The sequence below is a fragment of the Vitis riparia genome, chromosome 9 (assembly GCF_004353265.1).
Source record: "Vitis riparia cultivar Riparia Gloire de Montpellier isolate 1030 chromosome 9, EGFV_Vit.rip_1.0, whole genome shotgun sequence".
NCBI lineage: Eukaryota > Viridiplantae > Streptophyta > Magnoliopsida > Vitales > Vitaceae > Vitis > Vitis riparia.
Window position 1 is genome coordinate 3,534,759 of NC_048439.1, and position 24,066 is coordinate 3,558,824.

The 24,066-nt window shown below is 35.0% G+C and overlaps 2 protein-coding genes across 2 annotated transcripts; one reads left to right on the forward strand and one right to left on the reverse strand.

The window, feature by feature from the left end:
* Positions 1–3,425: 3,425 nt before the first annotated feature.
* Positions 3,426–17,225, forward strand: LOC117922425 (senescence-induced receptor-like serine/threonine-protein kinase). Its single transcript, XM_034840563.1, has 14 exons — positions 3,426–3,705; positions 4,392–4,825; positions 4,985–5,478; positions 5,583–5,715; positions 5,836–5,907; positions 6,028–6,099; positions 6,187–6,273; positions 6,394–6,548; positions 15,613–15,627; positions 15,726–15,943; positions 16,033–16,159; positions 16,251–16,316; positions 16,407–16,590; positions 16,684–17,225. Exons 1-14 carry the CDS (start codon positions 3,664–3,666, stop codon positions 17,096–17,098), a joined length of 2,514 nt encoding a protein of 837 aa, XP_034696454.1. The 5' UTR covers positions 3,426–3,663; the 3' UTR covers positions 17,099–17,225.
* Positions 17,226–19,430: 2,205 nt separating this feature from the next.
* Positions 19,431–20,233, reverse strand: LOC117922426 (REF/SRPP-like protein At3g05500). The gene is made up of 2 exons (XM_034840564.1): positions 20,004–20,233; positions 19,431–19,749 (listed from the first exon to the last, which is right to left on the reverse strand). The coding sequence occupies exons 1-2, from the start codon at positions 20,231–20,233 to the stop codon at positions 19,431–19,433; spliced, it is 549 nt and encodes a 182-aa protein (XP_034696455.1).
* Between the last annotated feature and the right edge of the window lie 3,833 nt (positions 20,234–24,066).

Genomic DNA, 24,066 nt, shown 5'->3' on the forward strand with positions numbered 1-24,066 from the left:
AACGTGCCTGAACTGCACCTCAACGGCGGTGCCTGAGTCGTGCCTCAACGGCGCGGCCTGAAGCGCGCGCCACCAGCGCGCACCAGCGTGCCACCAGTGCGCACCAGCGCGCCTGAAACGCGCACCAGCGGGCCTGAAGCGCACACTGCAGTGACGTCATAACGGCGCCTAGAGTGAACCTGGAGACGGCGCTTCCACAACCACCAAACTGGCGCAATGCCACCGGCGTTGCAGCGGATCTGGCGACGCCTCCAACAGTGCTGCAGATGGCGCTTGAATGTTGCAGCAAAAAGTGCCTGAACGGCACTCCTAATGGCGCCTGAACGGCGTCAAGAATGACGCCGGAGTAGCGTCCTGAACAGCGCCTGCAGCGTGCCTCTAAGGCGCGTGAACAGCGCCTTCAATGTTCAAATTATTATTATTTTGTTTAGGATCCACTAAAGGGTCCTGGATCTGTTTGATTCCCGTTTTGAAAACTTGATTATGTTTTGGGGAAAATGGAACCAGGGCTCTGATACCATTGTTTTGCCATTCATGTCTTCTCCATTAACACCAAAACACACATACAGAATATATTCATCAATCAGTCTTTAGATAGGAACCAACCTGAATCCATTTTGACGCTTTTGATGAAGAGGTATCGATCTTCTAAGGCTGATGGAGGGCACCACCTTTCTCTGATTCTCTCAGGCAATGGGAGCGGGAGAGAGAGCGGTTCTATTCTTTCAAAAGGATGTGATGTCATATTCCAAAAGACACAAGCGGAAGCCCTTTTATACCCTCCTGCCTTAGGGACCATACCCATTAGTTATTGGGCCTCACGGGCCTTAGGCCCATCATCTAAAGCCCGTGATTGCGTTGGGCTCTACACATAAGGTGGCCCATACTCTTAAAACGAACATTAAATCAAATGTCTATAATTCGAATAGCTTAATCATGAATCATTGATTAAGAATGTGTGAGTCCATATCTTAACACTACAACCATCACCTATTAATAATCTCCCCTACATTTCCTTCTAGAATCTCCAAGTACAATAATTTTCTATACGTTAAGGATAGTGAAACTTCCTGTTGTGTACACTTGGTGGGAAAGATCAAATCAATTATGTGAAAACTTATGAATTTCCAATGTTGAAAATCTTAGATTTTACACATTCATTGTAATTTAGGCCACTATTTAATATTTTTCAAAAACTCAAATAAATTTATAAATAGTTTTGTTTATTCACCATTAGAATCTCTTTAATAGTAATTTTATGAAAAGTATCTAAGTTTTTTAACATTCAAAAATTTTTATTTTTTAAATATTATAAAAATTAAAAATACTTTTTAGAATTATTATCAAACTCACTCTTAATTTCTTTTTTTCGATAAAAATAATTTATGAAGTATAAATTTTCAAAGTTGTTTGTTTGTTGCATATTTAAATTATTATACAGTGATTCCACTTTAAATTAAAATACAATTTAATTGAAGAATTGGTTGATTTATACAAATTAGAGTTTTTTATTTATAAATTATAAAATGCCCAAATTGTAACTCAATTGATGGAAATTTTGAAAAACTTTAATTTTTGAAGTTTTTTTTTAGAAAAAAAAATGAAAATTATTGTTTGATCAATATCAAGCATATACGGATTTTTATTTATATCTTTTTGTTTTTTATTGTTGTACATTTTAGAGGTGTCATTTATAAAATTATTGGTCAATAGGCATGAAAATAAAAACAAAAACACCTTAGAAAGAATAATTTTGAAGACGGAAAAATCATCATCCACTAAATTCATATCAAGAGATACTTTGATTAAATCCATTAAGGGAGCCATGCAATATTTTGTTGTCAAGAATAATTGGTACATGCATGAGGACATAAACGAAATTAAGATAAGAAGGAAAATTAATTACAATTCCATGTAGAAAACATCGTTGTGGTTTGATAAATTGGATATACAATGGATCCATCTTCCTCGTATTGGATTTGTCTTCATTTTACATTGATGATCCCCAAAGTTCAAAAATGCAATTACAATTGACTCTATTAATTCAAAGTCTTTTTGCTCCATGGAAACTTTAAAGTCCCTTCGCTTCTTTTTCTTTGAACCAAAATACAATGAATTGACCCAGTTTTCATATGATGCTAGTTTTCTTACAACACAACATGGCCCCACAGCCCTTAGCATTTCCACTTCTTTTTTTTTTTTTTTTACATGAAAAATGTTAGATATAATAGTGATACCTAATCAAAATCAAAATTTGGATCGTTTAATATATATATATATATAATGAAATCTAAGTAATTAAACAAACATACAAATAAATAAGATTAAAATACAAATAATGAGATGTAAATATATATATATATATATATATATATATATATATATATATATATATATATAATATTACTTTATTGATGATGTTTTTTTATATCTATTAAAAAAGTGTCATTTTTTTTTACAGTATATGGACCCTACATTTATTTATTATGTTCTTGCATCTTCCTCGACTAATTTTCCAATATCAATGATCGTTTAGATTTCAACCACATGCCTTAGTGGGCCCTCACATATGTTTAGTTTCGTGTACTATTCAATTTTGTTGTTAGTGTAATATTGACAAGTCAATAAAATTCTAAAATTTTGTAAAGAATTAAAATAAAAACAAAAAATGATGAGTTGGTTGATTTCTTTTGTAATTACAAAGAATCATAACACTTGAGTGGGTGTTTGGTTCTAATCTAAAACTTGAATATATAGATTTGAATTTGTTTCATATATGAATAGTAATTAATATGAAATAATATCTATACTTCAATTTTAGACAATTTTTTTTTTTTTTTTAAATTCATTTTTGTCAAGTCACAATGGATGAATGGTACTGCATGAAACCTTCCAAATCAATTTAGTCAACTCTGCATTGTCTTATTTCCTATGACTATCACTATTAATGGATTTAATCAAAATATCTCTTGATATAAATTTAGTAGATGGTGATTTTTCCTCCTTCAAAATTATTTTTTCTAAGGTGTTTTTGTTTTTATTTTCATGCCTATTGACCAATAATTTTATGAATGACACCTCTATATCTTTCCTTCTCTTATTTTCCACTTGATGGGAAAGAACAAATCAATGATATTGGAACTCATGAATTTCTAATGAGTTTCCAATGTCTATATTGGTTATGAAAATAGAATCCGAAGACTTTGAGAGAATAATTTTGAAGGAGGAGAAATCATTGTCCACTACGTACTTTGATTAAATCCATTAAGGGAGCCATGGAACATTTTCTTTAATTTTTCAATTACATATATTATGAGGCTGTCAAGAATAATTAGGAGCTGATCATAGCAACCCAAGACATACGCTGCAAGTCAATACCCTTTCCCAACAAACACGTTGGAAGTCAACATCATTCCTACTTCCTCCAAGCTTGGGAGGCTTAGGATACAAGGCTTTGCCTTTAAAGCTTGTTTCAACTCCTTGTTATCCATATCTCCTCTTCTTTCCTTAATCTTCACCACTTCAGTTTCATCCAGATTTTGTTGCCTCTTTGGTGCTTCAAGCTCTGAAACAACATGGATGGTGGACTAACATTGACCTGGCTGATCATTCTTCTGGTGATTATTTCCTTGAACAACTTGAGATGGGTTTCAGGGACCTTCCATGAAAACCAGTCTAGTCGGCGGAAGCTCGCACAGGAGGAAGGTAGGTATTCATTTTTATCAGAGGTGTCAGCTCATGTTAGTGATCGTATTCATATCATGTCAAGTTCTAGGCATTCTATTAAATATATAGATCATTAAAAATATAAAATTAAAGGCTACATAATTATTAAACATGTAACATGTTGTGTAAGTATATATGATCACTATCTCAATCAAAACATGTTCGTAGTTCAATTGACTTATTTATTCAAAATAATATTTAAATAATTTAAAGTTATAATTAAGTTAATCAGCATGTGGTAAATTGGTCAGATCAAATTCGGGTTATATAAATTCATCCAAAAACTATTATTTATTAAATGTATTATGCATATCAATACAAATTTAACCTAACCGTGATTATACCCAACACATACCCATAAAAAGTATGCTAGGTTCAAATCATGCTAACAAATTGTATCAAATTTTGTCACCCCGAATTTTTATGCAATTTAGCACCATCTTACAACATGTTTTTCTTCATAAAATAACGAGCAAGTTATAGTGCAAATAAGCATATTCATTACAAAGTCTGTTTAATTTGAATGATTTTGAAACCTTGTAGAGTTCATAAGCATCGATTGTGGGATAGCTTCGGGCTCCTATTATACAGATAATGAAACCAAGATAGATTACACTTCAGATGTAGGATTCATAGATACTGGAATCAATTGTAATGTTTCCCAGGAATACGTTGATGAAGATCTCAATCAACATCTCATGAATGTTAGAAGCTTCCCAAAAGGAGACAGGAATTGTTACACCTTACCACCAAGACAAGGCAAGAATCATAAGTATTTGATCAGGGCTCGGTTCATGTATGGGAATTATGATTCCAAGAATCAACTTCCAATCTTCAAACTATATCTAGGTGTTGACGAATGGACCACGGTGAATGTAACAGATGCCTCTTCTATTTACAGGAAGGAAATCATACACATACCAATTACAGATGACATAGATGTGTGTCTAGTAAACACCAATTCAGGGACACCATTCATATCGGTGTTAGAGCTCAGAGAACTTAATGATTTGATTTATAGCCCGACTGAACCAGGGTCATTGCTTCTCTTTGATAGGTGGGATTTTGGTACACAACAAGAGGAGTGGAAGTTAATCAGGTGAGGCACTAAAACATGTTCTTTGAAAACACCCAATTTTCTTATTCTCAAAACAAAAAACCATTTTTTTGTTTTCTGATTTTGTCAAACCAATTTTCCCTTAATTCTCTATGTACATGGAACTAACAAGTTAAGTAAATATATATTGTGATAATTTAGGGACAAAGATGATGTTTACGACCGGATTTGGAAACCATTTTCATGGTCATCTTGGTTGCGATCCATTAATGCATCACTTGTAAGTTCTTCCTTTAGTGCCTCTGACTATAAACTACCGGTGAGTGTCATGGCGACTGCTGCAACACCTGCAAATGAAAGTGCCTGGAATATTTCTTTGAAAATAGATGACGATGCTTCTGACATGTTGTACATATACATGCACTTTGCCGAGGTTGAGAAACTCGGGAAAGGCCAGTTCAGAGAATTTACAATCTCCCTGAATGATAATGATTATGAGTTATATGGTGGGGCCCTAGCCCCTAGGTACCTTTTTTCGGACACGGCGCGTAACAACTATTCCCTAAGAAGCACTACAAAGATACTGTCCTTTTCACTAACAAAGACAAGTAGATCCACGCTTCCACCAATTATCAATGCTGTGGAGGTTTACATGATAAAGGAATTCTCACAATCATCAACTCGTCAAGACGATGGTAATTTCTGTGGTTTAGATGTTCTAATTTAGATCTTCAGCAGGCTTAAGTACCTTCCTTTTTCTTCCTTTTTTTTTGGGTGGGGGGGATTGGGGGAATTCTAGTTGATGCAATCAGGAAGATTAAATCAGGGTACACGGTGAGCAGGAACTGGCAAGGAGACCCATGTCTCCCCATAAAATACCAATGGGATGGCCTGACTTGCAGCCACAGTACTTACCCTACTATAATCTCATTGTGAGTTTGGCATAGTGAAGAACTTCATATTTGCAGGGACTTCTTGGTGAGAATTATTGACTTTTTTTAATAAATTGCACAAAGAATTTACTAATATATGCCATTCTACCTGGAAAGCAGGAACCTCTCATCTAGCAATTTGTCCGGGAATATACTTCCTTCATTTTCGAGTCTCAAATCGTTACAAAATCTGTAAGCATTAGTGGCCATGAGTAGTTGGTCACCCAAAGAAATGGGGCGAGCATGAATATCTTTTCTCTATAACCTGATGGAGGCCTTTGCTCAAAATGTATGTAACTCGAATTATTTCAGGGATTTATCATACAACAACTTGACTGGACCAGTACCAAAAATTTTTGCAGACTTGCCGTCTTTAACAATCCTGTAAGTAATTAACTTTTAGTTTTGGGATATTTGAATTCTTTAGGATATATATGCAGGTGATCTCAGTATTTGATGTTGTCTTTGCAGTAATTTAACGGGGAACAACCTAACAGGTTCAGTTCCACAGGCTGTCATGGATAAGTTTAAGGATGGAACTCTGAGGTTTGCTCATTAATGATCTTTTCTAGTACTTGTCCTCAATGTTTGTTTATAGAATTCTTGACTTCAACATCCATATATTGTGCTTATAAAGTTCATTAATTAGTGAACGTACCATGTTCTATTTTGTGCAAGTCTAGGCAAAAATCCAAATCTTTGTCGGTCAATCTCATGTCAAGGAAAGAAGAAGAAGAAGAAGTTCCTTATTCCTGTTCTCTTAGCCATTCCGACTGTAATTGTGATCCTGATACTCATAACTACTCTTGCAATCATCCGGAAGTTGATCAAAAGTGTTGGGAAAATTTGGATACAATGGAGAAAAGAAACACTCTCACACACTCACTTTGATACAATAAAACTCTCAAAGATACAAAATAAGAACAAGAAGAAGAAGAACACAAGAAAGGCTCAAACAAGTTCTTGGAACTTTGTCCAAAGACTCTATTTCTTCCCACCTCTAGAAATCTTTAGGGAACTAATGGAAATAGTCTTGGGATTGATCAAGTCTTTTCACTTTTCTGCATAAGATTTCAAAAAGAAGAAAAGTCACATATATCACTCTTAGGGTTGAAAAAAGGTTACAAGGATGAGAAAAAACCCATTGTCTTCTTCAATCTCTTCATCTTTGTAACATTCAAAAAATTAAATCATATGTTTAATTCACACATTAAACATGATTTAATCTCAAATGTGTAACTCTCTTACACTTAACCTCTTAAGTTTTATAAAGTTACAAAGATGAGAAGACTCATTGTCTTCCTTAACCTTTCAAGTTTTGTAACATTTCAAAACTTAATCATATGTATAAATACCTCTTAAGTTTTGTAACATTCCAAAACTTAATCATGTGTTTATTTCACACATTAAAAGTGTAACCCTTCTTACACTTTATTTTCAAAGGTTATTTTTCAAAAGTGTAACTCTTCTTACACTTTATTTTTAACCAACAATATATATATTTATATAAATATAACAATCCCCCACTTGGTTAAAAATAAACATCAACCCTTATAACCTTAACAGTGAAAATGCATAAAATAAATTATCTTTCGATTTGAATTTTACCTTAGTGTAATTGTCACAAAGCTCCGTTGAAATCCCAGGTTGCTTGTAGCATTGAACTAGTTATTCCTTGTAACGAAACCGGTAACAACACACACACTTCCACTAACCACACGAGTGCCCATTATTTTCTTGCTTAGCACTTTTATGGCCATGTGCTCAATCCATTCATGAACTTTCTTGAAAGAAACTCCAACTCTCATGAGAGGCGACACCACCCCTAAGTTCACATAGGTGAAATTCTTCCAGCATTCTTGTTACCTTTAAGATGCTTGTCACACATAGACTCACTACAAGAAAAAAGATATATGGTGACATTTATAATAAGTCACTATAAACATAGGGTGTCATTACAATATAGCGTCACCTTATCCACTGACACCATAGAGGGTATCAATTGGTGACATATTTCGAAACGACACCAAAGCATCATCTTTGAGTTATGGTGTCACGTTAAATGTATCACCTTTAATTTATGGTGTCACATCATTGTAAATGATTATGAAAGATATGATTGTTTTTTGTTGATTAGTTTGTAGATTTTTGTAATGCTTATTAATAAATAAGACCAACCTGTGTAAATTGTCCATAAATATAATAATCAGATTACATTTAACTTATATTTTCATAATGCTTATGAATTAACTTGTAACACATTACATCATCCAATAATATTTGTATATCAAATGTTCACAAAATAATAGTACATCAAACACATCAAACCCACCAAAACTAAAAAAGAAAAGTGAATACACATTAAAACATGATTTAGAAATGTTAAGCTTCCCAACATTCATGTATACCTACATTTCATATGCATAAAACCGGCTAACCATAAAATGACAGAAGAGTTGCATCCAAAAACCCAAAATTCTCAATTCCAAATAAAGTAATGTTTATGTCCAATAATGTATGACATAAGAGTCATATCTAAAAACCTAAATCTTGTTGCCTCTTTCTTCCTTCTTTTTATTCTTCATACTGTCCTCCCAAGAGTGTATACCTGCATTTCATAGTTTAATGAGGTTTAGAGTTCTTATTGAAAATAAAAATGTGATGTTATAAACAATAAACAAATCTAAGTACTAATGTTTTCTTTTTCTTTTTCCTTTTTCTCGTTTTGATATAAAAATAGTTCGTAAAGAATAAGTAATGTTATACAATACCAATGGAAAATTCAATCATATAACAACTAAGGGACTTACCATGAATGATCACGATACATCAATATGATTCATGATTAGTTATAACACAAAAGTAATCCATTCTTCTCTAATTTCATCAAATTCTACTTGAGAATATGTTTTTTTGGTCATCAAACTGAAATCAAATGAGAATAACATTAATATCACAATAATTGGAAGTATGAAATTATATACAATTCATTAAATGAGTAAAACCTTTAAAGCAATAACTGTAAAATCAACAATTATTTCTTTAATGAATCTTATAACAAAGTAGTCACATTTGAACTCAAATAAAAACAATTCAAGAAAATAAAAAATAAATCAAAACTACAAAATCAAAATATAAATCTAAAATTTTAAAAAAATACTAATTTTCTACTTAAAATTTGCACTTTTGAATTTTTTTTTTTTATAATTCATTTTGTTTTTAAAAATCATTTTTAACATCTAATATATATATATATATATATATATATATATATGTATATTTCTTGGAAGGATTTTTTTAATTTCAATATTTTTTAAAGTTCATTTTGTGAAATAACAATGTCCATTAAATTTCATCTCAATTATATAAAATAAAATTTTAGTAACAAAATATAAAAATGTTTTCAACTACTAATATGATAAGATATGATATTATAACAAGCATGAAAATTGTGCATATAAGACAAAAAAAAATCTAATTTTTTATTAAAAAATGTTAAGAGAAAAATTAGAATGAGAAAGAATCAAAGAACTTTTCATAAACATTATTGATTTTTTAATCATAACAATTATTAATATATTGGTTCATTTTTAAATACTTTCACAAGAATATATTTTAACTACAAGTTATTTTAATTTATCAAAAGATTTTTAGGAAATGAGCTATTATCCATTTATTATTATCTTATTTTTCAGAAAATATTTTCAGTCATTTCATACACGTTTTCAACTACTAAAATTATTGTTTTTATAGAATAAACAAAGAAGCATACACTTATCCTCCACTCACTAAGTCAACTATTACAATCACCATAATATTTTATTCACCTACCAATATCTTATTCCATTTAGATAACTCTCTCAACAAAATCATTTTTACAATACTTTTTACTCTCCTATGATATTGAATATTTTATTCCATTTGGGTGACTCTCAACACAGAGGAATGTCTTCTTAGGTTAACTGAACAAAGACTTTTTTTTTTTTAGTTTACAATATGTATAAAAAACAATTATTTATTACAAGGAATGTGGTAGAAAGGTCATTTTATTTTTAAAGAATTTTTTAGAATTTCTTAAACATTTACAAAGAATAGAACCTAACAATTTTATTTCTAAAAAAATTGATCAATTCAAAAAAGAAAGAAGAATATTATTTTTTAAGGAAAGTTAATAAACTACTTTATTCTTGAATTATCTAAACAAAACTTACTAAAAAATATTTTATCCCAAATTTATTTTCAAAACTTTCTTATTGACAACTATCTCATATGTAAATTATTTTATTATATAGAGAAATTCTTATTTTATTTTTTTTAGAGAAAAATTCACTTGTTTATTAAATATCAAAGAAGTCTATTTTTATGTCTATTATATATATAAATCCTCTTATTTTCATACAAGAAAACTAGTGTATCTCTCATTCTCAATTAGACAAAAATTTTAAAAATCATTCATTTTTCTTGTTTTCATTTGTTTTGGGGGTTATTAGCAATGAAACGAAAAATATGTTAGAATGTTAAACCTAGTTTTTACTTCCTTGGAACTCGACAAAAAACCACCATTTACAAAACCCACATCATAGATATACTAAATCAAGAGATATAAAACAACTGTACTAACAAATATTTTTGCATTAATAAAAAAAAAATGAAGATGATAGATAAGGGATTTTGACTTACCCGAGAATTTACGAAGCAAAGAATATCAATTTTAGGTGTGCCGACCATGGGTGTGAGAAGAAGGAGAAGAAAAAGATGGTTAGGTTTAAGCAATAAGATCTTTTAGATTAGTTAATGTATATATGGAAACAATGGACTTTTCATAAATTGTTCCTACTCACTATTTTAAAAAAGGGCCCATTGAGTTATAAAATTTAAATTTTTTTATTTCATATGGTGTCACTTCCAAAAAATGACACCATAAATCTGAAATTAGAATCATCTAACTACCCTAATTGAAGATTTTTTATATGATGTGTCACCTTTATAAATTTTAAGCTCAATGGTGTCATTATTTTAAATGTGACACCATAAATAGTGACATCATAAATTATTTTTGTAGTAGTAACTGAATTTCATTAAAAGCTTTAAGCTTAACCCTCCAACGATAACAACCAGCATTAATCATCACAGATGGAACTCACATGTTCTAATGCTGCCACAACTCACTTATCAATGACTTGTTTTTACCCATTGAACTTAAGACTAGTCATTTCTTAGTATTAAGTTGGGTTACCATCATTGGTGAGTTTTATTTAAGGAGTTTTAGTCCCATCCCTCTAGATGTTATCCTTACTAAATCTCTTGTAAGAGGTTTAGTAAAAGGATCCGCCAAGTTTCCACTTGACCTCACAAATGAGTTTGAGATGATTCCATTTTGAATCAATTGTCTCACATACTCATGTCTAATGCTTATATGTCTAGACTTCCCATTGTACACTCCACTGTACGCACGAGCTAGAGTGGCTTGACTGTCACAATGTATCGACACTGTTGACACATTATTTGCAGTAAAGGGGATGTCCATCATGAGATCCCTAAGCCACTCAGCTTCTTTTCCAGTTGCACCTAGAGCTATAAACTCTGCCTCCATGGTTGAGTGTGATATACAAGTCTGTTTCTTGGATCCCCAAGAGACAGCCCCACCACCAAGTGTAAACACCCAACCTGTGGTAGATAAATTATCTCCCACACTCGATATCCAGCTTGCATCTGAATACCCTTCAAGTATAGTAGGAAACTTTGAATATTGGAGGCTTAGTTCTTTGGTATTCTTTAAGTAACCAAGAACTCTACCAATAGCTTTCCAATGTTCCACGCTTGGATTGCTAGTAAACCTACTTAGTTTACTAACTGCAAATGAAATGTCAGCCCTAGTACACTGAGCAGCATACATAAGACTTCCAATTGCACTTGCATACTCAAGTTGAGCCACCGATCTACCATCATTCTTTTCAAGTTTTATACTTGAATCAAATGGAGTATTAGCATCTTTAATCTTGAGATGACTAAATTTGCTAACTATTTTCTCAATATAGTGGGTTTGGTTCAAAGCATAACCCCCACTATTTCTTTTCACTTTGATACCCAATATAGTATCAACTTCTCCAAGATCTTTCATCTTGAAGGTTGAGGATAGAAACCTTTTCGTTTCTATTATTCCTTTCATGTCATCACTCAAGATTAACATGTCATCCACATATAGACACACTATGACCACATAGTCATCACAAGTCTTAGAATATAAGCACTTGTCCACATTGTTGTGTCTAAATCCATTCGAAAGAATAGCATGATCAAATTTTTCGTGCCATTGTTTGGGAGCTTGTTTTAAACCATATAATGATTTGACAAACTTACACACTTTGTTTTCATTCCCCAGTAGAACAAAACCTTCTGGTTGTTCCATGTAGACCTCCTCATTGAGATCCCCATTCAAGAATGCTGTTTTGACATCCATTTGATGAACAAATAGATTATGAATTGATGCCAAAGCAAACAATATCCTAATCGATGTTGTTCTAGCCACCGGCGCATAGGTATCAAAATAATCAATACCTTCTCTTTGTTTAAACCCCTTAGCTACTAATCTAGCCTTAAAGGTTTGAATCATGCCATCGGTGTGATATTTCCTTCGAAATAGCCACTTGCACCCTATTGGTTTAGATCCTAGTGGAAGGTCTACCAATTCCCATGTTTGGTTGGACATAATTGAATCCATTTCATCATTGATAGCCTCTTTCCAAAAAGCAACATCTCTAGAAGCCATAGCTTCTTTGTATGTTTTGGGATCCTCCTCTATTTGAAGTACTATAGGAATTTTCCTTATAATATCTTCTCTATTTTCTTCTACTAAGTAAAAGGAAATTCTTTGAGAGTCAATCTCATCTGATCCCAACACTTTCTCTTTTCTAGCTCTTTGGCTTTTCCGAGGCACAATGGGTTGCTCAACAACCTTTGAAGGTGTCTCCTCTTGAGACTCTCCAACACTAGTAGATACTTGAGAATTGCTATCACTCAACAAATTCTCAAAGAACTCTACCTCTCTTGATTCAATTATCACATTAGACTCCAAGTCTAATAGCCTATAAGCTTTGCTATTTGAGGCATAGCCTACAAATGCACACTTAATGGCTCTTGGACCCAATTTTGTTTTATTTGGATCCGTTTTCTTGCAATAAGCAAGACACCCCCACACTTTGAAGTAACCTATATTAGGCTTCCTTCCTTTCCATAACTCATATGGAGATATCTCATTTTTCTTCATAGGAATTCTATTCAAAATATGGCAAGCAGTCAACAAAGCTTCACCCCACAAATTGAAATTCAATTTAGCATGCAATAACATAGCATTCACCATTTCCAAGAATGTTCTATTCTTTCTCTCCGCTATGCCATTGTGTTGAGGTGTATAGGGTGCGGTGCACTCATGTATTATGCCATATTCTTCACAAAAAAGAATTGAATTCACTAGAGAAATATTCACCACCTCTATCACTTCTAAGCACCTTAATATTTTTTCCTAGTTGATTTTCAACTTCGGCTTTGTAAACTTTAAAGGCATTGAAAGTTTCACTTTTGTTTTTCAACAAAAACACAGGTAAATCTAGAACAATCATCTATGAATGTAAGAAAATACCTATTTCCACCTCTTGTTAACATGCCATTAAGTTCACAAAGATCACTATGTATTAAATCAAGCAAATTAGATGATCTCTCAACACCATGAAAAGGCCTTTTAATCATCTTTGATTTAACACATATTTCACACTTTTCAAATTTCTTGGTATCACAAGCAATCAAACCACATTTCACAATCCTTTTAATAGTGTTTAAACCAACATGTGCAAGCCTATTATGCCACAAAAATAAAGAATTTGAATCACACATATAAGCGGAAGTAGAAGCCATTTTATTGATATTGTCATTGGTACAAAGTTTGATCATCCCATCACAAGAATACCCCTTTCCCACAAAGTTCCCCGATTTGGATAAAATTAGCTTACCGGATTCAAACACTGCTTTGATACCCGGTTTGCCAAGCAAATCCCCACTAACCAAATTTTTATTCATATCGGGGACATACAATACATTTATAAGGGTAACCTTTTTGCCGGAGGTAAAAACAACTTCAATAGTGCCCTTGCCAAGCACCTTGGATCTTCCTTCATTGCCCATTTGAACCTCTTGATCTCCCTTTGCATCTTCAAAGGTCTTGAAAAGAGATTTGTCATAGGTAACATGAACTGTGGCACAAGTATCATACCACCATCCTTGCACCTTTCCTTGGACAACGCACACATCGCTTAGTGTTGCAATGATCTCCTCATCAATTGCATTCACCATAGCCCCTTTTTGGTCCTTTCGGAACCTACACTCCCTAGCATAATGCCCGGGTTTTTCACACACAAAACAAGGACCTTTCTTGGCCTTAAATTGCTCTTGATTTTTCTTGGGGCTCATATAATTTCCGGAATTCTTTTTGTTGTTGTTATTTTTACCTCTAGGATGATTGGCCTTTGAAAGCGCATTGGCTTTGTTAGTCCCACCATTGGACTCTTCCACCATTTTGTCTCTTGATCTCGATTCTTCCTCAATGCGAAGATGTTTTTGAATCTCTTCTAAGGAGTAATCTTCACTCTTGTGGAGAATCCTCTTCCGGTAACCTTTCCAACTTGATGGTAATTTAGCCACAATAGCACCAACTTGGAAGGCCTCCGGAAGTTCAATTTTGAGAACTTTCAACTTATTCACAATTACTTGCAACTCATGAATTTGTGGTAAGAGAGGCTTTTCATCAAAAAATTTGAAATTTATGTATTGAGAAATAAGAAACTTTTTGGTACCTTCTTCCTCGGCTTTCTACTTGTTTTCAAGAGCCTCCCAAATCTCCCTCGCGGAATTGGTGTTGGTGTAGAGATCATATAGCTTATCGGATAAGGCGTTCAAAATATGACCCCTACATATGAGCTCATCCTCCTCCCTCTTCTTCTTTGCCGCCACCACTTGAGGTGTGTCATTTTCCTTTGGTTCCGGTAACGATGCCAAGGTAGGATCAAGGATGTAGAAAATCTTGAGTGCTGTGAGAAGGAATCTCACCTTGTCTTGCCACCTAGTGAAGTTGGAACCATCAAAACGATCCAACCTCACAAGGTCTTGGTTCATAATCTTGATAGTCTCTCCTTCCATTGAAAAATAGAGTCTTTGATTGTTGGGAAAATTTGGATACAATGGAGAAAAGAAACACTCTCACACACTCACTTTGATACAATAAAACTCTCAAAGATACAAAATAAGAACAAGAAGAAGAAGAACACAAGAAAGGCTCAAACAAGTTCTTGGAACTTTGTCCAAAGACTCTATTTCCTCCCACCTCTAGAAATCTTTAGGGAACTAATGGAAATAGTCTTGGGATTGATCAAGCCTTTTCACTTTTCTGCATAAGATTTCAAAAAGAAGAAAAGTCACATATATCACTCTTAGGGTTGAAAAAAGGTTACAAGGATGAGAAAAAACCCATTGTCTTCTTCAATCTCTTCATCTTTGTAACATTCAAAAAATTAAATCATATGTTTAATTCACACATTAAACATGATTTAATCTCAAATGTATAACTCTCTTACACTTAACCTCTTAAGTTTTATAAAGTTACAAAGATGAGAAGACTCATTGTTTTCCTTAACCTTTCAAGTTTTGTAACATTTCAAAACTTAATCATATGTATAAATACCTCTTAAGTTTTGTAACATTCCAAAACTTAATCATGTGTTTATTTCACACATTAAAAGTGTAACTCTTCTTACACTTTATTTTCAAAGGTTATTTTTCAAAAGTGTAACTCTTCTTACACTTTATTTTTAACCAACAATATATATATTTATATAAATATAACAAAAAGGAGAGGAACCAAAGGTATTCCCTTCTTTCATTTTCATTTTTTTCCTTATTTAGTGAGGATTTAACATTTTATTGCTCCATTTTTATTATGATTTCCTTATCTACAACCATAGAGACAGTCACTGAATGGGCCAAAGAGGGGCCATTGAAGTCAGGGAATTCAGAGTTCACTTTCTCTGATGTTGCAAGTATGACCAATAACTTTAGTCAGACCATCGGTAGAGGAGGATTCGGACAAGTTTATCTAGGCATATTGGCAGATGGCACTGAGGTTGCCGTCAAGATGCATTCTGAATCATCAATACAAGGCCCTAAGGCATTACGAGCCGAGGTTAGACAATACAATATTCCATCCATGGTTAATTTCTACACTAAAGGTTTTCCATCTGATGTCTGACTTAAAAAAATTTTGAATTGCAGGCGAAACTCTTGACGAGAGTTCATCATAAAAACTTGGTTCGTCTGATTGGGTACTGCGATGACGGTACAAACATGGCTCTCGTTTATGAATACATGTCCAATGGAAACCTGCAACAGAAGTTATCAGGTATTTATATGTAGTGACCACTCTTGATCACAGGTATATAACCGTCAATGGAAGCTACTTGTGGACTTCAATGTTTATGCATTTGCTGCAGGGAGAGAAGCTGCAGATGTTTTGAATTGGAAACAGAGACTTCAAATTGCAGTAGATGCAGCACATGGTCAGAAATTAAGCGGATCTTCCACATTATAATTAATTTGCCTTCAAATATTTCATTAATTTGTGATTCTTTTCTTGCTTAATTGTGTAGGATTGGAGTATCTACACAATGGCTGTAAGCCACCAATAGTCCACAGAGACATGAAATCTTCCAACATTCTATTAACTGAAACACTGGAAGCCAAGATAGCTGATTTTGGGATGTCCAGAGATCTTGAAAGCGGTGCTCTCTTATCAACTGACCCTGTAGGCACACCTGGATATCTTGATCCTGAGTAGGTGTTAATTAATGACATTATTCCTTACAATTTTTACATAATTGCTTCCTTATGGATCATGAAATATTAATTACTTCCTAAAATATGCAGATACCAGTCAGCGGGTTTGAATAAGAAGAGCGATGTTTATAGCTTTGGGATTGTTTTGTTGGAGCTAATCACCGGCCGGCCTGCAATAATCCCTGGGGGCATTCATATAGTTGTATGGGTTAGTCCTATGATTGAAAGAGGGGATATTGGAAGCATTGTTGATCCAAGGTTACAAGGAGATTTCAACACCAACTCTGCCTGGAAAGCAGTAGAGATAGCCTTAGCATGTGTAGCATCAACAGGAATGCAAAGGCCAGACATGAGTCATGTAGAGGTAGACTTGAAGGAATGTTTGGAGACAGAGGTGGCTTCCAGGAGAATTCAGAGAGTAGGTAGCCACAGCATCGGATCTGGAAATTTCCTAGAAGATGTTCCCATGGCTCTTAGCACTGAATTGACTCCCCATGCTAGGTAGTTGTTGGACACTACTATTTTCAGTTAGTGTGATGCATTTGCTTAATGTTAGCATGTGGGAATATGTTGAACCCCACTATATTTTGAATTGTGTTCATCAAAAATTCTATATTGGATGATTGTACCAACCTTCTCTCAGACTTCAATATTTCAAAATCGACCCTTGTTTCAAGCTAGTATATAGCTATGATATTTCCCTATATATCTTGGGAATCGAGAACAGTTGATGGGAAAGATCAAGTAAATGATGTGAAAACTCATGAATTTCTAATGAGTTTGCAACGTCCATATTGGATGTGAAAATATTAAATTTTATACATTCAGAATAATTTAGGTCACATGTTAATCATTTTTAAAAAAGCACTAATCAATTTATAACAACAAAAGGAGATAAGTGAAGTTTTGTTTACCGGGGTGGGAAAAACTTGATACCATTTGACTCAAATTCAACATATTTTTTACAAGTTTAAGTTTAGTGTATTTGTGTTTAGGTCAAATTCTTGTTAACCTATATAACCTGTTTAATATATAAGTCATTTTCGGATCAATTTGTATAATACGAATTTAATCCAAATTGACTTATTTAATAATCGTGTTGTTTTACCTAATTCACCTCCCTTAAGGTTTGAGATAAATACATCCGGCCACTATTAATTTGAAATTTCATCAAGTATTTTCCTTTCCCTTTTCATTTGTTATTTTCACTCACTTTTTTTTTTATTATTTAGAATAATAGTGGTGTTTGATGAAATTTCAAAATCGTGATAACTAAGTGTGTTTAGTTCAAAACTTGAAAGAGATGAGTGAAACTTATCCTTATAACTATAAAATATTAAATCCATATTTGACTCAATTTAGATATACTTTTAAATAAATATATTAATTTAATTATAAATACATTAGATTGAAAAATTAATTATATGGACTTATGTAAAATCTAATTCAATCTTATTATTAAATAAGATAATCTGATTATTAAATGAGTTAAATAAATTACATAATGTGCTATCTATTTAATAATTAGATAGTATTTTAATTTATATTTTTAACTTAATTTTTATTTGTGATAAGTTTGGATCGAGCTATTTAGTAGAATGTTTGGTTCTTGACACGATGCAAGGGACACGAATTCCACCGTCAACAAACACCAATTGCCACCCTTATTTACTTATTCACCTTTCTCTCCGTTTTCTCATGACCAAGATTCCTCTTGGTGTTTCAAGCTGTGAAACAACATGGATGGTAGACCAGCATTGATATGACTGCTCATTATTTCCTTGCACAGCCCGGGATGGGTTTTAAGGACCTTCCATGGAAACTAGTCTGAACCATTTTGGCAAATGAGGTAGTTTTACTCCCGTGACTCGATTTTTATTTTAAAATTTTTTATTTTTAGAAAAGACTTAAAATCACCACTTATTTTTGTTTTATTTTGTAAAGAGAAAAACAAAATAAGAAAAAAAAATATCAAGTACGACCCCTAAAAGAAAAAGACGGTCTGTGAAAAACTAAATCAAATTTAAGGATCAGATTACATATCGGAAATGTATGGTAATAAGTCGTAACACCCCTATAAACTCCTAAAAACGAGTCTTTACTAAATAAGTTAAGGTAAGTGTAGCAATTGATTGATTAATCATGGATACCAAACAATGATCAAAGAAAGTAATATGACCAAAGTATATATTGAAAAAAGAAAAAAAAAATGATCAAGCGCAAATGAAAGAAGATAGGATGCGTACCTGAGCAGCGAATCTATAATGTGCTATCATGGAAACAGAGTTAGTGGACAAGTACAAAATAATCACATGCATATCACAAATCAGGCCAAAAATTAGTCAATATTAAATCAAATATAGCAATCAAAATGAACAATCGAATGAAAAATGTCTCATATGTTGGGCCTCACCAATGCCCGATTTATTTTTACATGAATAAATTCCATTATTTTAGAATTATAAAATTCATCCATGTTTATTAAAAATCAAGAAAAATCAAGAAAAAAATTAAAAATAAAAGAAAATATGAAAACGCATGCCAAAAGGGAAATATGGCAGCAAACAATTTATTAAAATCAGCATTTTATTGCCTAAGGAAAGCCTAAAGATGAATTTTTAAAGCTGGTATTATTCAGTTGAAAACAGGTTTGAAAATCTGATTCAAAACAGTAAGTTACCAAAAAAAGCATCTGGAGGAGGAGAAAGGTGGTCATGCATGCTAAAATTGCATGCACATGGGCAAGATGGAAAAGGAGTTGGTGAGAATCGAATGGTGAAGTGGTGGGGAGTGGATCCAAGCATGCCAACAGCTCATTAATCTCATCTGAATTCCTCCTACTGTTTAATCAGTTGCACTTTGTCAAATTTGGACCTAGCTGGGACATGCAAATTTGATTTCCCATTAGAGTTCCTGTGATCTGATTTTGGAGCTGCTGCAGAGAAAAGGCTCTCAAGCTCTGGCGTATCAATCTCTAGATCCTTAGAAGCTTCACCAGAATTTACAAATATCACAAAATTATCTATGCAATTAGCAGCCAAGGATCCTGCCCAATAAATCTGGAACCGAAATTTGTTAAGCAATCTTGCAACAGGAGGAGCTCCTTTTTCGGGGTCTTTGAGCTTCACACAGGCCTTGAATGAGAGAGTCCCATTTCTTCAATCAAAGCGTGTTTGGACAGAGCTCCAGACAAGAGAAAATGATTCTCGGCATTTACATAAACTGATCCACTCCTTATGTATACTGACTTAATTTGCTAACCCTGAGGCAGTGTCAACTATACCAGATCACTGAACTTCTAATGTCACAACCTAAGCCATGCTTGGAGCCTTCTGAATAACTGAAACAGCTTGGGATGACGCCTGCTTAACCAAGGGCGGCACTTGCTTTCTACCCTGTGATCGATGAACCTGAATAGCTCAAAGGGAACATCATGGAACTTGTTATATATTGGGGCCACAACAATCTTAACCATTCTCTCAACAGTCTGAATGCCAAGCTTCAAAGGGCCAGACCTCTCTTTGGCACTTCCATAGAGATTTGAGAAACACACCACAGCATGGAAGTATTGTAACTTGGACAAACTTACGGTACTTGAGTCTCTATTCCGCTTCTTATGTCTAAGAAGGTGACCATGCATTCTCATGTGGAAGTGGGGTCCTGGGTGCAGGGAGTGCTGGTGATTGTAGCTGTTATCTCTCTCTGAATTTCAAATGCAGAAATCAAATGTGCCAGACTGCCTGCTCTGGAATTTATACAGCCGTACAAGCAATGACAGGTCCTCGGTAGCCATGATCAAACCCCACACCAAAACCTGCTGCAATAGGGTGTGAAGAAACAGAAATGGGGCTTGAGAGAGACCAGAGCATGGTGATGTATTCATTGGCTGGTTTGCAAGGACAACGTCATATGCTGACAGCTTTGAAGCAGGTGCCTGGACTTGAACTTTCCATTGTCCCAAGCCAGAAGCTGTGGAAGTCCCATTTACTTTTCTTTGATCTGCTTAGTTCAGGTCTTCAATTCCCGCATTCATTCCCTTCTCAGTAAGACTTACTAGTACAGCTGAGGAAAATGAAGGGTCTCACGAAATGGGATGCCCCTTTCTTTTGTGGCCATGAGGATGAGAGGCTTTGAGAACCACGCACCAATTCTTCTTTGGACCATTTACTTGGAATAGATTGTGGCAATCTGGGTGAAGCTGCTCTCTCATGTACTCATAGGTTCAGAAATAGATTCCATGAGAGGGTGCATCTCCGAGTATTAATCGATGTTGAATCACCATGGCACCGCAAGTCTACCGAGAGAAACTGTCATGTTGGAAATGCCTGGGCCAATCTCCGAACAAAGGTACCCCAATTCTTCTGGCTACCTAGTTGCTTTGCTAGTCAAGGACTTGCTTTAAGATTAATGATGCATGTCAGACTGAGTGAAACTTCTGCTTGTTAAAAATTTGGAAGAACAAATAGCATCTGGCCAAGGACTCGTCCTCTCTTTGTGTTAAAGGACTACTCGGTTTCCAGTCTACAAAATTCCCAGAACCCGTGCTAGGTGATGCTGTCAGCTTGGGAGAAGCCTTCTGTGACACCTTAAGTTCACATTCTTGTGTCTTGTAGCATCATGTTGCGGCTGCAGTTGTAATTCCCAAATCTTGAAAGTTGGGTGGTGACTTGATTGCCTTGAAAACTTAGCAGCAAGCTGGAAGACTGGAAAGGAATTGGCCACGTACAGTAGGTGGCTATGCATGTCAAATTTTCATGAACACGGGGGGTGAGCGGTGGAGCAACTGGGAAATGAGCCTATTAGCAAAATCTTCAACTTGAGTTCCCCACTTTAGCAAGCATTTGGATTTTCCATTGACAATCCCAATTCAAACCTGAGGACGCCAAACTCTGCAAGATAGCCGTTGCCGACAGTAAGCAATTCTGATTCACAATGACATGGTCCGAAGTACAGTAACTCTCCACATACCATTCGCACATCAATGGGCATCTTCCCTAACATCAAGCATGGCATTCTGGCCATGCTGGAAAGGAGAACCATTTGCCTCACTGTTTCTCCTTGGTTCGGATTCAGATTGTCTCTCATGGGTTTGGGGTTGCATTGACTTTCTGGTGCTCTTTGACAGGCTAAGATCAACCCTGCCTCCCATTTCCTTCCGCTGGGCCAGATTTATGAGTGCCATGGTTCCATCCTCAGAATCATCAGATTTAAGTTCTGGGTCCATGCCTGAGATGCTCAATCTAATCACCATTCTCCAGATTCACCCAACAAGAAACTTCGATCTCTGGTTTGCTTAGACCGGCATTGACAACTGGGGCACCCCAATCACAAAGAAAGCCAGCAGGAGCAGGTCTGGGTCTTGCAAGGCACCTCTTGGAAAGGAGGGATTGATTTTGGTAAATCAAATTTCCAAATTGCTATAAGAACCTCCATTTTGGTCACTGATTACTCTCATTGGTTTCGAAATTTCGTCCTCCACAACAAAGTTGTACAGTTAAGTCTCAAACTTTGTTTGAGCGTTCTTGTCAGCAGCTTCCTTCTCAGTATCATGCCTAGAAACTGAAAGACTGCCAGGGGGCGTTGAACTATTCAAGCTTAAGAGTGAGTTGATGCCAGAGCTTCTTCTGGTACAGATCTGCGAGAGAGCTATATCATTCTGCCAGCTCTGGATGAGGCGCTCACAATGACTCCAAGTATTGCAAGGTGACCATGCAAGTTGATATTACGTACATGTGGAGAGGATGACTCGACAAGTTTTAAAATGAACCCCATCTTTTCTTCTGCTGTTATCTGCTCCATCACAGTGTGAATTTTGAGCTTGCTGAATGGATGAGTTGAGAGCCTGGAACCACTTCTGTCCTGCTTCCCTTGTGTTCGAGTGGCAGCCAGAACCTCCATAAATCAATCTGTAAAAATTCACTATATTTCCAAAATTATATATGCGAGGAAAATGTCTATTGGAGGATGTAGAATTGAATTTTCCCCAGTAGCAAATATCTGGATACTGGCAGGAATTCTCTTAGATTCTGGAACAAAAGCAAACACATGGGACCCCGGTACCTTAGAAAGCTCAACATGTAGCGGCATCTAGAATCGTGGAGAAGAACTGTGAGCCAGGAAATTTTGCTGAACCAATCTTCATAAATGACATTTTCAAAACCTACTCTCTTATAACCATCCCAGTTCAGAAAGTCATCTTTCTGCTTCCTGTTTTTCATCTTCTGATGCTACAGCTTTAACTAATCCAGTGCAGTAGGTAATTGACCCAGATTAAAGAAGATTAGGCAGGACAAGATTCTTGGAACGAGTAACAATCTCAACACCACCCAAAAGAACCTCGATCACCCTCAACATCCATGAGCTGAGATCTACTTCCAGCCATTGTTTCCAGAATTGTGTCAAATACATGCTTGGGAGTGGCTTGGGAATCCATGCTCCTTCTAGGAACCTGATGTGAGAATCTGAGAAGTAGAGAGCTTCAACTGTGGGTGCCTTTTGAACTAGAGGACCATTTGCCATTCCTTCAACCATTCACTTTCCTCAAGAGACTAAAGAACCATGCTACCAAAATCAATAAAACCAACATACAGAACAGAAAACCTTCTGGTGATAGCATCTGTGTCGTCTGATGATTCTAACACATCTACTATAAGAGCTCCAAATACATTCTTCTCGTGCGGAAAATGAATATCTTCCTACACACAATCTTCAGTTTTCAATTCCAGAACAGAGAGCAGATTTTGAACGCCGGGAATGGAGTTGATTGGGATGTGAACCAGAAATAGAGGAAAACAATAAAAACAGAGCACAAAAGGTGGAAATAAAATGAACCAACAAAAGCCACATTTCATGTTTCAATCCATGGGCTTAAACGAATAAGGAGAACTCGAGGTGGAATCAAAGAAAACGAAAATGAAATCAATGTTATATACGCCACAAAATGAAAACGAAATAGAGATAAGTTGAATCCCAACAATGCCAAACAAAACAGAGAATGCATCAACAGTAACAAACATGTAATCGGATCAAAATCAGCAAAGCTCAAGATGGTCAAGCAAAACTAAATCAACAAAAGTAGCTCAAGCTGTAGGAAATAATGATAATGAAGAAAACTCGGGAAAACAAAGTATCCTTACCTGAAGACGCTCTTCCCCAGCCGGATTGTATGGGCTCCTGGCTCATCTTTCCCTCCCCAAACTTTTAGCGAAACCACCAACCAGCTCCCCCTTCCCTTAGTCTGCTCTTTCTTTTCTTGCTCCCTCCGATTTCTCCTCCAAAATCTCCACTCAACTCACTCTCTCTCACAAACCATCTTTTTACTAGAAAACTCTCTCCATACTCCCCAAATGCTTTCCCCAAGCTCACCTCTCTCCTTTCCCCAAAATCAGTAGTCTCTCCCTCTTTATCTGTCCTCACCCCAAAAACGAATATCCTCTCTCCAAAAGCCCAAAAACCCCAGAATATCGTGTGCAA

Coding starts and splice junctions, on each gene's coding strand:
- LOC117922425 (XM_034840563.1), top strand. CDS start 3,664: ATGAAAACCAGTCTAGTCGGCGGAAGCTCGCACAGGAGGAAG. Junction 4,826..4,984: donor GAGGAGTGGAAGTTAATCAG/GTGAGGCACTAA, acceptor GTGATAATTTAG/GGACAAAGATGATGTTTACG. Junction 5,716..5,835: donor TACCCTACTATAATCTCATT/GTGAGTTTGGCA, acceptor CCTGGAAAGCAG/GAACCTCTCATCTAGCAATT.
- LOC117922426 (XM_034840564.1), bottom strand. CDS start 20,233: ATGCATGGTCACCTTCTTAGACATAAGAAGCGGAATAGAGACTCAAGT. Junction 19,750..20,003: donor GTTCCCTTTGAGCTATTCAG/GTTCATCGATCA, acceptor CTTTGATTGAAG/AAATGGGACTCTCTCATTCA.